Genomic DNA, 14,102 nt, shown 5'->3' with positions numbered 1-14,102 from the left:
TGTGTAGGAATAATGTAAATAAGGGTGGCTGGGTCTCTCAAGCAGCACCGAGTGCCTGCAGAGCTCCTTCCAGGTTATTTTGCGTCAGCGCAAAGCTGCAGGGCCCTATATGTTAGGAATGTTAGGAAATTCAGTGTTAGGAAAACAAACTCCCTTCGTGGCAGCTGCAAACAGGTATTTTTTGCAGGTTATTATTTTTTTCCCCCTCTAAACTAGAAAGACAAGAGCGCTGTGCACGGTTAGTTCTGCAGAGATCCGAGCTGCCCTGCGCTGGAAGTGCCTGGGTGCCAGCCTCAGAGGGAGCAGCGTTCCCTCCGTGCCAGCTTTCCGCGGGGTCCCTGCGGGTGGCACTGCGGGCTCCCCGCGCAGCCCCCCGGCTCAGCCGCTCCTTGCCGCCGGTGGCCCCCGCTGAACGAGCAATACGCACATGTTTGGAGCGCTGCCTTCCGAACCCCATCAGCTCAACGCGCGGCTGCCGTCCCGCATGGCTCTGCCCCCTCCGCCGCCTCCTCTATTTTATTTTTGCCGCAGCGCTCCCGAGAATCCCCCTGCGCGCACGGATGCCGAGAGCCTCCCTCTCTGCCCCTCTCGGCGCTGTTGTTGCAACTCTGGACTTTCTAAACTACGTCTGTCAGGAAGGAGACAGGAAATTCGAGTCACACTTGCAACAGCTGTGCCATGCCTACTATCGGGCTCAAATGACGTAGTTTGGCTGGGGTGGCGCGGGGCCAGGAACCGGCGAGAGCGGAGGTCAGGAAGATAGGTCAGTGTTTATTCTGCTGCTGCGCTTGGGAGCATGCCGAGCCGATTTGCTTTCTTCCTATCTAGACTGTTTCTCTTTCCGTTTTTTCTTTAATAACGCGCAGCCCGAGCATCCTGTTTTGAAAACATCTGCCGGCTCTGCTGCTGGCCGGCGACAAACGGAGATGCTCGGAGCACGGGACGGGATGCTCGGAGCGGGGCAGGGCGGCGGAGCCCCCTCGGCCCCGGAGGTGCAGGGGAGACCCAGCGCCGCCAGAGCCCGCACCTTGTCCGCCACCAACCCCCCAAAAAGCCGCAAATCCCCCGATCTGCCAGGCACTGAAACCAAACCTTCCAACCCGAACCGTGATTTGTGACAATGTTTACAGCTCCGCAGCAAAGGCAGGCGAGGTGTGAGGCCATTTTATGCTTCTCTTTCACAGCTGAAAACTGTGAAACTGGAAGTTGACCAAAAAAGCGCAGACATTTCAGAAACGGGTTATGAAAGAACAAAGTTTCAGGAAGTTTTTCTCGAGCCAGCTGCAAGCCATCTGCACCCCGAGTAATCGCAACTTTAAAGTGCTACAAAAGCAATTTAGTTTCACCTTCACGAGGCCAGATTTGTCTGTCAGCAAAAAAGAAAAAAAAAAAGTAACCTCAAATTGAAGGGCGCTGTGTTCACACTGGAGGTGCAGCGTGAACCCTCCTCAACTTTCATCCAGGGTTCCCTCAACACAAACTCAAACGAATAAAATGATATTTCTTTCTTGGAAGCTCGGACTGTAAAACTTTTACTGCTTCCTTTGCCCTTGCACATCGTGGTAATCACTACCAGAAGAGGAAGCTGAAACAACACTGGATTTCTTTGCTCAACTTTTTCCCATAAATTCAGTTTCTGGTTGCAGTCATTTCCAATAAGGAAAAAAAAACCAAACCAAAGACATCAGGGTGGTGCAGAATTGGGTTTAAAACCATCACAACTGGGCAATGCCGGGGATGCGACGGGCGCTGGGTTGGGAATTTGTGAGTGTGACAATTCCAGCGGGCACGGCGGGGCTGGAAGCGCTGTCTGGGAGCGCTGGAAGGGGCAGGCGCGGGCCGGGAGCTGCCAGGCTGTGCCGGGGGCTGTGCCCGGGGCTGTGCCCGAGGCTGTGCCCGGCTCCGTGCCCGGCTCCGGGAGATGCTGGAGCAGGCTGGGCTCAGGAGGGCTGCAGCACCAACTCCCACAAGTTGCTCAGAACTCGCGCTTTGCCCTCTGCTGCCTGTCAGGATACTCCAGCCACTCTGCTCTCCCCCTGCTCCCCTGAATTTAAACACCACGGACTTTTCTTGCTTTACTTCAGCACTTTATTCTCTCTCAATTCCCCTCTGGCTCCCAGGAAAGCTCAGCGGAGCAGCAGCCCCGCAGCTGATCCCTGTCACCATCCCTGCCTGCCCACCCTCACCATGTGCTGCCAAGCGGTGCCAGCCCAGCGCATTAAAATCAAATTATAAAACGTCACCGAAAGCCAAAACAGCCGTAAAATACCGGACCCACAATGTTTACAGTTCGCCGTTATTATTATTAAGCAATGAAGTTAATTGACTTCTGGCGTGGTGATTTGCTAAATGCGGGCGTTTGCAGAGTGTTCCTGCTCATATCGGCTCCAAGGGACCGGCGCTAATTGAAACCTCTTTAATTTTCGGAAATGAGCCTGCGGCAGCCATAGGGCTCTCCACGGTACCCCGGATCGCGCCCCTCAAAGACTATCCCGGATCGCTCTCCCCGAACCATCCCGGATCCATCTCTGATGGCTCTCCCCGAACCATCCCGGATCCATCCCTGATGGCTCTCCCCGATCCATCCCGGATCGCTCTCCCCGAACCATCCCGGATCCATCCCTGATGGCTCTCCCTGATCCATCCCGGATCCATCCCTGATGGCTCTCCCCGAACCATCCCGGATCCATCCCGGATCGCCTTCCCCGGATCCATCCCTGATGGCTCTCCCTGATCCATCCCGGATCGCTCTTCCCGATCCATCCCGGATCGTCTTCCCCGGATCCATCCCGGATCCATCCCGGATCGCCTTCCCCGGATCCATCCCTGATCGCTCTCCCCGATCCATCCCGGATCCATCCCGGATCGCTCTCCCCGATCCATCCCGGATCGCTCTCCCCGATCCATCCCGGATCCATCCCTGATCGCTCTCCCAGATCCATCCCGGACCCATCCCGGATCGCTCTCCCCGCTCCATCCCGGATCCATCCCTGATCGCTCTCCCCGATCCATCCCGGATCGCTCCCCACGCCACCCGCCGCGAGTTCTCCCTGCACGCGTCTCCGCGGGGAAACGTGCAGTCCCTTCACCGCAACTAACTCGGAGCTGCGGTCCTGGACAGACGCGAGGACGGGCCGGGATCAGGCTCAGAGCCCCGCGCCTCTCCGCACCCCCGTCCCGCACCCCGGTGCCGCACGTGGGCTCACCTTGTTGGATGCCATCTCGCTGACGGAGCGGTAGGTCTGGATGGTCTCCAGCTGATCCAGGCACCAGTCGAGCTCCTCCAGCGTCTCCATGGCCAGCTTCTGGTAGGGCTCCTCTGCGAAGAGGCACACGGACATGTAGTCGGGCTGGCGCTGCGGCCGCCCGTCCATGGCGGGGCCGCCCGAGCCGCCGCCAGCGCTGCCGGAGGTGCCGCTCCGCTCCCTCATCACGCGGCCGCCGCTGCGCTGCCCCGGCCGCCGCCAGCGAGTCCCCGCCCGCCGCCGCCCCGGCCCGGCCCGGCCCGGCCCGGCCCCCGCTGCTGGGGGAACCGAGCGCCCCCCGGGCAGGGCAGGGCAGGGCAGGGCAGGGCCGCGGCTCGGGAGCGTCACCGCGGCCCCCCCGCCCCGCCGGCTGCTGCGGGCATGGGCATCGGCCTCCCCCGCCGCCCGCGGGACGCTGCTCCTGCTGCTGAGCCAGCCCCGCTCCCCGCTGCACCCACAGCCTGCTCCCCGGCAGCGCTGAACCCGAGAGCTCTCCTCCCCGACAGCCCTGAACCCCGACAGCGCTGAACCCGAGAGCTCTCCTTCCCAACAGCCCTGAACCCCAACAGCCTGAACCCCGAGAGCTCTCCTCCCCAACAGCCCTGAACCCAAACAGCCTGAACCCCGAGAGCTCTCTTCCCCAGCAGCCCTGAACCCCAACAGCCCTGAACCCCGAGAGCTCTCCTCCCCAGCAGCCTGCTCCCCATCAGCCCTGCTCTCCAGGAGTTCTGCTCCCCAACAGCCTGATCCCCATTAGCCCTGCTCTCGAACAGACCTGAACCCCAACAGCCTGAACCCCATCAGTCCAGTCCTGCTCTCCAGGAGTTCTGCTCCCAACATCCCTGCTCCCCACCCCTGCCTGCTTCTGCTCCCCAGCAGTTCTGCTCCCCAACCTCTCCAGCCCTGCTCCTAAACCTCACCAAGTCTCACTACCCACCAGCTCTGCTCCCCAGCCCTGCCTGGTCCCACTCCCCACTCCAGGTCCCATTCCCCACTCCAGGTCCCATTCCCCACTCCAGGTTCCATTCCCCACTCCAGGTCCCATTCCCCACTCCCAATCCCATTCCCCACTCCTGATGCCATTCCCCACTCCAGGTCCCACTCCCCACTCCTGATCCCATTCCCCACTCCAGGTCCCATTCCCCACTCCTGATCCCACTCCCCACTCCAGATCCCATTCCCCACTCCCAATCCCACTCCCCACTCCAGGTCCCACTCCCCACTCCAGATCCCATTCCCCACTCCAGGTCTCATTCCCCACTCCAGGTCCCATTCCCCACTCCTGATGCCATTCCCCACTCCTGATCCCATTCCCCACTCCTGATCCCATTCCCCACTCCAGGTCCCATTCCCCACTCCTGATGCCATTCCCCACTCCTGATCCCATTCCCCACTCCCAATCCCATTCCCCACTCCTGGTCTCATTCCCCACTCCCAATCCCATTCCCCACTCCAGGTCCCATTCCCCACTCCAGGTCCCACTCCCCACTCCCAATCCCACTCCCCACTCCTGTCCCTCCTGGCTCCCCAGCTCTGCTGGCTTTGTCCCCATCAGCCCCCTGCTCCCCAGCACACCCTGCACCCCAAACCCACCGTCCCTGCTCCCCGAGCTCTGCCAGCCCTGCCAGCAGCACACTCCCCAGCAGCTCTGGGGTAAAAGTTGAGGTTTCCACAAGCGGATACAGTGAATCATAAAATCTCCCCATGAATGTAACTGCTTCTCATAATCCCGGTAACATATGCTCATCCCATAAATCTGTCAGGGCTGATGGATTCAGCGTTCCTACGGGCAGGTACCAGTGACATCACAGGGCAGGATTGCTCAGACACACTCAGGAGCTGAGCCAGAGCCCCAGCCCTGTCCCCCTGCCCTCCCTGCCTCGTGTCCCTCGTGTCCCTCGTGTCCCTCGTGTCCCTCGTGTCCCAGGGTCCCCAGGGAAGGAGCTGCACCCCGTGCTGCTGTCTCTTCCCAAGCACAGATCCTCTCTGTCGCTCACCACATCAATAAAGCAGCATTGGAGAGGGACCTTCCATCAAATGATTGAGAATAAACAGAAAATAAACCCTGCCAAAGGTAACTCAGCAATAGACCTGGCACAGCCACCTTTGGAAGGTTTGGTGAATCCAAATCTTTGTGGCATTGGAAGTTAATGGGGTTTTTTCTGTGCCTGCAGAGCTCCAAACATTCAAAGTTCTCTCATTCCTGCCTAATCACAAAGCAGGTGAAAATAGACACAATCACACAAAGCTCAGTGTATTTTCCTCTCTCCCATGAGAAATTCCCATTTCCATCAAACGAATTTTTCCCATTCCCTCTTAACTATTTTTTTCCTGTAAATTAGTTGACCCAGAAGGACTCAAACCACTTGTTGCAGAAAACGTTGGGATTGATAAAACCAGCACAGGCAAAATAAGTTTAGGAAGAGCAAGAAACCCATCTCAGCCAAACTAAACCTCACATGTTTAAATCAAATCCTGCGTTCTCCTGCCCTGAGACTCCTCAGGAAGCACAGCCATGCATGTGTGCATTCCTGGAGGAGGAGAAGGAACAGGTTCACAGGGACTCTGACACCAGACCCTAATTTTAGCCTTTTGGGGGATTTCCAGCCTTGCCCAGGTCTGCAGGACCCGCTGCCACTGTCACTTCACTTCCAAACTTCACCTCAGAAAGAGCCATCAGGGAAGGCAGGACCCAGAACAGAAATCTGCTCTTGATATTGAAGGACTCCCATTCCCCAGAGCTGATATTCAGGATATTCCTTTACTCTGTAATCTGAGTCTTATGTAATAAAAGGAAAAAAAAAAAAACACAACTAAAACAAGCAAAACTATATTAGGGATATCGAGATGAATTAGGAAACGTGAGGGTTTAGGGGGTTTGGCTGTAAGTATTTTATATTTATTTTTGGGTTTCAGAAGATGAGCTAAATAAAGAGTGACTGTTTTACACATTTGCAATGTTCTCTGGCATTTTTAGCAGGGCGCATCAGGACCCTCCTTCCCTCGGTTTCTGCCTCCCTGCTTCATCCCTGGGAGGTTTCCTGGAGGAATCCTGGGCGAGCAGGGATCCCTCCATGGTTTACTCATGCAGAACACTGTCACTTGCCAAGCCTTAGCACTGAACCCACAGAGAGCCCAATGGGTTCACGATTTAAATTGGGATATTTTGAAAACGGCCCCCTAAGATACCCCCAGTCATTTCCATGGCAAAGACTCAATAAAGTGAGAGCAAACAGCTCTTGCTAAGGATCACTCCCAGGGGAAAACTGTGAGTTCTGCTGCTGTTCCAGGGCAGAAATGGATTTTAAAAAGTACCATTCACGTTTTTCTTTCAGAATTTGCATTTTTCCTGACACCGGCCAGCCTGCCCACAGCTCCCTCTGGCCTTGGCACCCAGCGAGATGCAGCACCTGCATCCCTGTGCAGCTCTTCTTGGTGTTTTTGGCTTTTGACTCATCCCAATCTTTTATTTTTCACTCATTTTCTCAGGAAAGCAGCCTGGTGCACCGATGCCTGCAGGTGTGTGCCCTCCATGGTCACCGGGCAGTCATTTCTGAACCGGCTGCCTTGGCAGGGGCAGGAGGGACGTCACAGGCACCACATTCCCTCTCATTTCACAGAATCACACGGGCCAGTCAAGAAGAGTCACTGTCCTGGCCCACAGCAGGAAGAGGGCCCAGCTCAGCCCTTCTCAGAAACTCAGAGCTGTCCCTGAAGGCACCGAGTGACGCAGCCTGAGCCCAGCACCCCGGAAACCCCAACTCTTATCAAACCCCAACTCTTATCAAACCCTCCCTGGCTGTGTGCAGCTGCACGAGCTCCCTTGATGAACTTGGGGATATTTGCCAATAAATTGTGAAAGCAGGGGCTACAGTCCCACTCCTAAGGCTAAATTTGCTTTTAGAACCAGCATGTGAAATTAAAATATACCCTCCAAGTCCCCCGTGAAATATTTTAAGATCCACAGCTACCCCGGAATAACAGCCAGATATAGAATCCATTAGGAGTTGCTCTTCTACCAATCTAAAAACTTTGTGTGGGAATGATCTTAAAATAACAAATATTTTCTGGCTTTCCTCATATTTAATGTTCATGGATACCAGAGAATGGTTTGGGTTGGGTGGGAACTTAAATCCCATCCAGTTCCACCCACGGGCAGGGACACCTTCCACTGTCACAGAGTGCTCCAACCCTGTCCAACCAAGGATCCATGGGCAGCCACAGCTTCTGGGTGAAATCCATTCCAGGGCCTCACGTGGGACAATTCCTTCCCAATATCCCATCTAATTCCATGGCAGTGGGAGCCATTCCCTGTGTCCTGTCCCTCCATGCCCTGTCCCCAGTCCCTCTCCAGCTCTCTCGGAGCCCCTTCAGGCCCTGCCAGGGGCTCTCAGGAGCCTTCTCCAGCCCAGGCTGGCCACCCCCAGCTCTCCCAGCCTGGCTCCAGAGCAGAGGACGGGGTTGAAGTGCCCTGGGATCCTCTCCCCGAGTGGCATCTGCTGTTGCTACAGCGACTCCCACAAACAGTAAACACAAGTTTAGATGCTCCATGAGTTGTTCTTTCCCTGAACCCAACGTGAGCGTCCCACTGACATCAGCAGAGCCAGAAACCGTCCCAAGGCCCGGGCAGTGGCTGACTTCCATCACCTTCCTGGTACAGCTGAGGCACATGGGCACTTTGGAAACACTGCTGCCATTTCGGGATGGGGCTCCTGGAACACTTCAGGACGCATCTTCAACCATCTCACATTTCAGTTTATATTTGGGGGTTGCATAAGCCAGACCCGTAAATGACAGCGGAGCTTTGGTCATGTTTGCTGGGCTGAACTCACTGCTGACACAGAACAGGGAAGTGAGGAACAACAACAGGAGTTTCAGTTTTTGAGTCCTGCCCGGTGTTTGCGCAGGAGGGCTGGGGCTGGTGGCACTCCAGCAGAACTGAGGTGACATTTCCTCACCAGAGCTGAGCAGCTGCCAGTCCCTGCGAGGACAGAGGCAGCCCTCGCCTCGTGCTTCTCTGCTGGCACTGGGAATGCTCCAACGTCCTGAAATGCAGCACCTCTGCAGTGCCAGGATTCTGCAAAAACTGCATTTTTGGTAGGTTTTGCCATCTGTTCCTTTGCCAGCTCTGCAAGGTGATGGAGCACACGGAATCTCTCCCTGCAGAGGTGACTTAGCAGCCCCTTTTTAGAGGCTTTTTCCCACTTACTGACATTTCTGTGCTCTCTTTTTCTCACACAATTGTTTAGGTTGGAAAATCCTTCTCAGACTATGCAATCCAACTATTCCCAGCACTGCTAAGGCCATCACTGACCCACATCCCCAGGTGCCACATCCACAGGAATTTTAAATCCCTCCAGGGATGGGAAGTCCTGGGCAGCTCTGCCAGGGCTGGGGAACCCTTTCCAGGAAGGAATATTCCCAAATATTCAATCTAAACATCCCCATGCCCAGCCTGGGGCCGTTCCCTCTGCTCCTGTCCCTGTTCCCTGGAGCAGATCCCAAACCCCTCCTGTCAGGAGCTGTGCAGAGCCACAAGGGCCCCTGAGCCTCCTTTGCTCCAGGCTGAGCCCCTGCCCAGCTCCTCAGGGATTCTGCAGCCCCTGCCCGGCTCCTCAGGGATTCTGCAGCCCCTGCCCAGCTCCTCAGGGATTCTGCAGCCCCTGCCCAGCTCCCTCAGGGATTCTGCAGCCCCTGCCCAGCTCCTCAGGGATTCTGCAGCCCCTGCCCAGCTCCTCAGGGATTCTGCAGCCCCTGCCCAGCTCCTCAGGGATTCTGCAGCCCCTGCCCGGCTCCTCAGGGATTCTGCAGCCCCTGCCCAGCTCCCTCAGGGATTCTGCAGCCCCTGCCCGGCTCCTCAGGGATTCTGCAGCCCCTGCCCGGCTCCTCAGGGATTCTGCAGCCCCTGCCCAGCTCCCTCAGGGATTCTGCAGCCCCTGCCCAGCTCCTCAGGGATTCTGCAGCCCCTGCCCAGCTCCTCAGGGATTCTGCAGCCCCTGCCCAGCTCCCTCAGCTGCTCCAGATCCTTCCCCAGCTCCATTCCCTGCCCTGGATATGCTCCAGCTCTTCAGTGTCCTTTATGTCAGGAGGGGCCCAAAAGTGACCCCAGGATTTGCGGTGTGGCCTCACACACGGTGCTGGGTACAGGGGGAAAGGTGAGAGCTGCTCATCAAGATGGACTTGAGGCCTTTTTTCACTCTTGAACACTCGGAGAGTGAGAGGTTTTGGGGAGCATCCTCTTTTCTGGGAGTAGTTCAGTGCAAGGACAAGCACACACTTCACACATGTCACAGATGGGAAGGGGATTAATGGGATGAATTCCCACCCTTGGCTCCCCCCAAACCCCATCTGTGCCATCCTTCTCCCAGCAGAGCTCCGGCCCCTCGGGCCTGCAGGGATCTGAGCACGAGGCCAACATTATCTGCAGCTGCAGAGTTCCTCCCTTCACCCACAAACTGTCCCCATCCTGTCCCCAAGTGCCACAGCAAGGCAGGAGGGGTTGGTGCCTTTGCCCTCGGCTGACGCAGGAGGTGAACCGAGCCAGGAAACATTTTGAAAAGGGATCCAAATGCCAGAATTTCAAGTGGGGTTTATTCTCTCTCTCCTGATTCCCTCATGATTCTCTCTTGTCACCCCAGTCCTGATAAATAAAAGCATTAGGACTTCTTCTGGAGGGAAGTGCAAAGGCCGTAAAGCCACAAGAGTTTTAAGGCCAAAACACCACATCTCAACCAGGTGAATTAAAAATTTGGGGAGAAGTTGCAGTTCCCTTTCCAGCCGCCAAAACCCTCAGTTTTCCATAATCCAGGAGGAATATTCCCAGTGGGATTGAGTTGTGAACAGACTGTCCAATCTGCTGGACAAGAAATGTTGAAGACAAATATTTGCCAACATCCTTTCAAACTCAGCTCTCCTCAACTGTTAAAGATCAAACTGTGGGCTCGCTGTACTGGTAAAAGGCTCCATTTCTACTTCTGCAAGGAAAAAGAGGAATTCCTTCTATTGGATCACAACTTTCCTTGGGAAAGATTAAAAAAAAAAAAACCTAAAAACTCTGATAGACTCTGCCAAAAATTCCAAGAGGAACTTTCACATGGAAGGTTAAAAGCAGCTTCCAGCAGTTTTCCTGACTTTACTCAGTCTATCCATCCTGTTCCACATGTTTACAGTGCCATAAGACATCTTCTAAGTTATTTACTCTTCATTTCATCCTAGCTGCAATAAATTGGGACTATTTATAAAGTTCTTCAGTGTTCGGGGCTGTCCTTCCCAGCCCAAGCTCCAGCTGCCTTTGAAGCAGCAACAGCTGAGACTCGAGGTCACCAAAGTAATTTTCCAGTGATTCCAACTGATTTAATAAAATATTATCACTCTATCTAAACCTTACCTCAACAATTTAGACTCAGGATAAAATCTGTTCCTCTAGAAGGAAAATAAATAAGAGCAGTTGCTCCCTTTTGCCTGGGAGAAGTTTTGATGCTGGATTTATTCCCAAATCCAGGGTGTACAACATGGCACTGAAATGTTCCCATAATGTTGGACAAGCTGGTAAAATTCCACAAAACCTACAGCAGACAAACACTCATAAACCCCCAAAGATGAAAATCCAAGTGTTACAGGGGGAAATGGTTCCTTCCCTCCAGGAGTGGCACGCAACTGGGTGAAGAGCGAGCAGATTTGGGAACCTGAGCTCCTCCTCTATGGCTCCGGGGGGAGATGAGGATTTTGGAGCCCTGGTGGATGTGTATGGCCAGGTGGAAATGTTTATCCTGGTGCACGAAAACTCTGCTGTAGGAAAAGTCTGACAGCACAGTCCCAGACCCCCAGCTGGAAGATACATTAAGAAAACAACTTTAAAAACATCCCTAATTCCCAGGTGAAGCCACAGGGCGCAAGCCCAGAGTCTGCAGTCATCAGAGGACCTTAAACCACCCCACTTTTAATTATTCTCTGTTTATGACAGATTATCCCAACTGTTGTCATTACTGCAGATGACACAAAGGACTGGGGAGAGCAGGCAGATGCTGGAGTAGATCATATGGATGGCAGATGATTATTTGGGAGCTGATAGAGCTCATTAATGTCACTGAAGGCCTCATTTGCATCCCTCACTCCTTGGCTGCTCATGACTATGAGCTCGTGTGGGGAGAAGGTGGGAGAGGGCCCCTCTGGGGGAGAGTCCATCCCAACTGATCCAGCAGCTGATCCCACCTGGGCTTAGCTGGGAACTGTGGGATCAACTCCTGGGCCAGGAAAAGGGAGGAGAGAGAAGAGGGAGAGGAGAAAGGGAAGGAGAAGGACATGGAAAAGAGATGGGGAGAGAAGGAGAAAGAGGAGAAAATGAGAAGAAGGAGAAGAAAAAGAAGGAGAAACAAGGAGAAGAAGGAGAAAGAAGGAGGAGAAGGAGATAGAGAAGAGGTGTGGAAGGAGAAGGAGAAGGAGAAGGAGAAGGAGAAGGAGAAGGAGAAGGAGAAGGAGAAGGAGAAGGAGAAGGAGAAGGAGAAGGAGAAGGAGAAGGAGAAGGAGAAGGAGAAGGAGAAGGAGAAGGAGAAGGAGAAGGAGAAGGAGAAGGAGAAGGAGAAGGAGAAGGAGAAGGAGAAGGGTGCTCAGTGTGATTTACCAGGGCACTCACACGGCCATGGCTCAGATAAAAGTCCCACGGATCCCTCTCGTTCCCCAAAAGAAAATGGCTATTTCACCTCCCCAACACGAGGTTCATTAGCAGGAATATCACCCCACTTTAATGACTAACCAGTGTCAGAAAATGGCTATTTCAGCCCCACAACACGAGGTTCATTAGCAGGAATATTGCCCCACGTTAATTACTCCCAGTGCCTAGCATCACTCTAAAACCCCAGAGCATGTTGAGTAAAACAGGTTTATCAACAAAGGACGTGCCAGGACTTGATGGAAAAGGGGCCTGTGCAGGCTGGGAGCCGTTCACCCTTTGCCTTCCCTAATGGAGCTGTGGTTGCTCACGGATCGTGTGGACATGTTTACATATTTATCCCTCACAATGCCGAGGGAATAACTGACACCCGGTGATTTATTTGTTTAATGTATCCTGTTAGTGATTCTGAGAGCTATTTCCTTGAATTAAAGCATTGTTCTACCAGATCCAGAAAATATTCCTGTGGAAATCCTTCTGTTGGACACATTTGGAAATTCACATGGAAAACAATCAAAGGCACAGAGCACAGCCCCTGGGATTCACTTCAAATCTGCAATGAAATGTCCAAATCTTATAGCACCACCTCCCAAACTACAATCACTGAAAAAATCCTGTAATTACAAGTTGCTTTTATAGATCCGATGCCTTGTGCAGGCTGGACAGAGTTCCAGAATAAAGCAGGGATTGATTCCAAGGATCTCCTCCATGGACCCACCTTGGGCAGCACCAGAGCCCAGCCAGGGCTGCACCCAAGATGAACCAAAATGGCCCCAAAATGCACGGCCGGGCACGGGCTCTGTCCCTGGGATCAGTTCTGCTCCATTTGCACCTTGCAGTTCATTGTCCCATTCCAGCTTTAGCCCAGGCAGTCCCACCCTGCTTGTTTTTCTCTCTCCAGCCCACGGGGTTTGTGCTCCTGGGCTGAGATTTGGATCATTTGTCCTTGGTGCCCAGCTGGAGCAGGAATTGTTTTGTCTCCCTGCTCTGTGCACAGAGCTCAGCATCCCCTCATGTGGAGCCCAGACCCACACACTAAAGCAGCACAGAATGTGAAAAACATAAAAGCCAAACCCTGAGGCATCAGGTCCCCCATGCACCTTCCAACACTCGGGAATCCATGAACAGATTTTTTTTCTGAGCACAAGAGCCATATGAGCACCTGAGGAAGGTGTGATTGGAAAGCAGGTGTGATTGGAAAGGTGTGACTGGAAAGCAAGCTGCATCCAGCAGCACCACCCAGCCCCACTCTCTGCCATTCCCAACTGCTCCCTGCTGCAGATCCTATGGACACTCACGCTCCCGGCCTGCTGGAGCGCAGGGCTGGAATGAGAAGTGAGCAAAATCCATGGGAACCAGGGAGCCACCAGCTGCACTGCCCCTCCTCCCCACCCTAATTATATCTTTTGCAAAGATAAGTGCAGATGTGCTAAGAAAGGCTCGGAGCCCCAGCGCCCGCGGAACAGGTGGAGCCACGACGCTCTTGAGCAACTCCCCAGCAAATGGACGAGCCTGCCCTTCTCCCCTCGCCGTATTTTTGGGACTCCAGTCCGACCAGTCACTCGAGCTGTCCCCTCTCGGGTTTCCCACACCTGCAGCCTCCCTCGGCGTGCAGGGGAGGTGGCAGGAGAGGAAGGGCTCTCTCTTTGTTGGCCGTGGAGTGGGGCCAGCGGGTGCCCGAGCTCGGCAGGAGCTGCAGCCAGAGTGGGCACGGGCACTGCATGCAAATGAGCACAGAGTTGTCTCACAGTTTATTCTTTCAACAAAAAAGTACTTTGGAAATGTAGATTTTTTCCTCTGCTAGCCAGCGTTAACACATGAGATGGGGGCAGAAAGGCCTGGGAAGTGAAATCCCTGCGGAGAGAGGAACGGGGTGAACTGGCACAGCCACTGGCAGGGGGTCACTGAGGAGGTGGCACTGGAGGAGATCCAGCTGTGGGGGAACGAGGATGAAATCCTAACAGGGGCTCCAAAGCTCCAGGAACAATGGGGCCTGTATTCAGAGATGAGAGGGAAGATAGAGACAAAAAATGAAGTGAAAGCTTTTCCACTGCTAATTGCGAAAAATGCCAGGAAATGAGTGAGCTGGAGCTGCCAGGAATAATGTGGGAGACTGAAATCGGGGATGAGTGTTTGACATCAGCTACAGCCTCTGGCAAAATAGAGCCAAGATTTTGGGGGGCATTTTT

General features: G+C 54.2%; 1 protein-coding gene across 3 annotated transcripts in view; it reads right to left on the bottom strand.

Annotated features, from left to right (window-relative positions):
• PDE4B (phosphodiesterase 4B) overlaps positions 1-14,102 on the bottom strand; it is a 176,866-nt gene that overhangs the window by 23,745 nt on the left and 139,019 nt on the right. For all 3 annotated transcript variants that reach the window (XM_058029813.1, XM_058029814.1, XM_058029815.1), the window contains one exon: positions 3,207-3,319. In XM_058029813.1, the coding sequence (XP_057885796.1) occupies positions 3,207-3,319 (113 nt within the window). The remainder of the gene's footprint in view (positions 1-3,206; positions 3,320-14,102) is intronic.

The sequence above is a fragment of the Melospiza georgiana genome, chromosome 9 (genome assembly GCF_028018845.1).
Source record: "Melospiza georgiana isolate bMelGeo1 chromosome 9, bMelGeo1.pri, whole genome shotgun sequence".
NCBI classification, from domain to species: domain Eukaryota; kingdom Metazoa; phylum Chordata; class Aves; order Passeriformes; family Passerellidae; genus Melospiza; species Melospiza georgiana.
The sequence above is the reverse complement of the archived record's forward strand: the minus strand, read 5'-3'. Positions and strand labels throughout refer to the sequence as shown.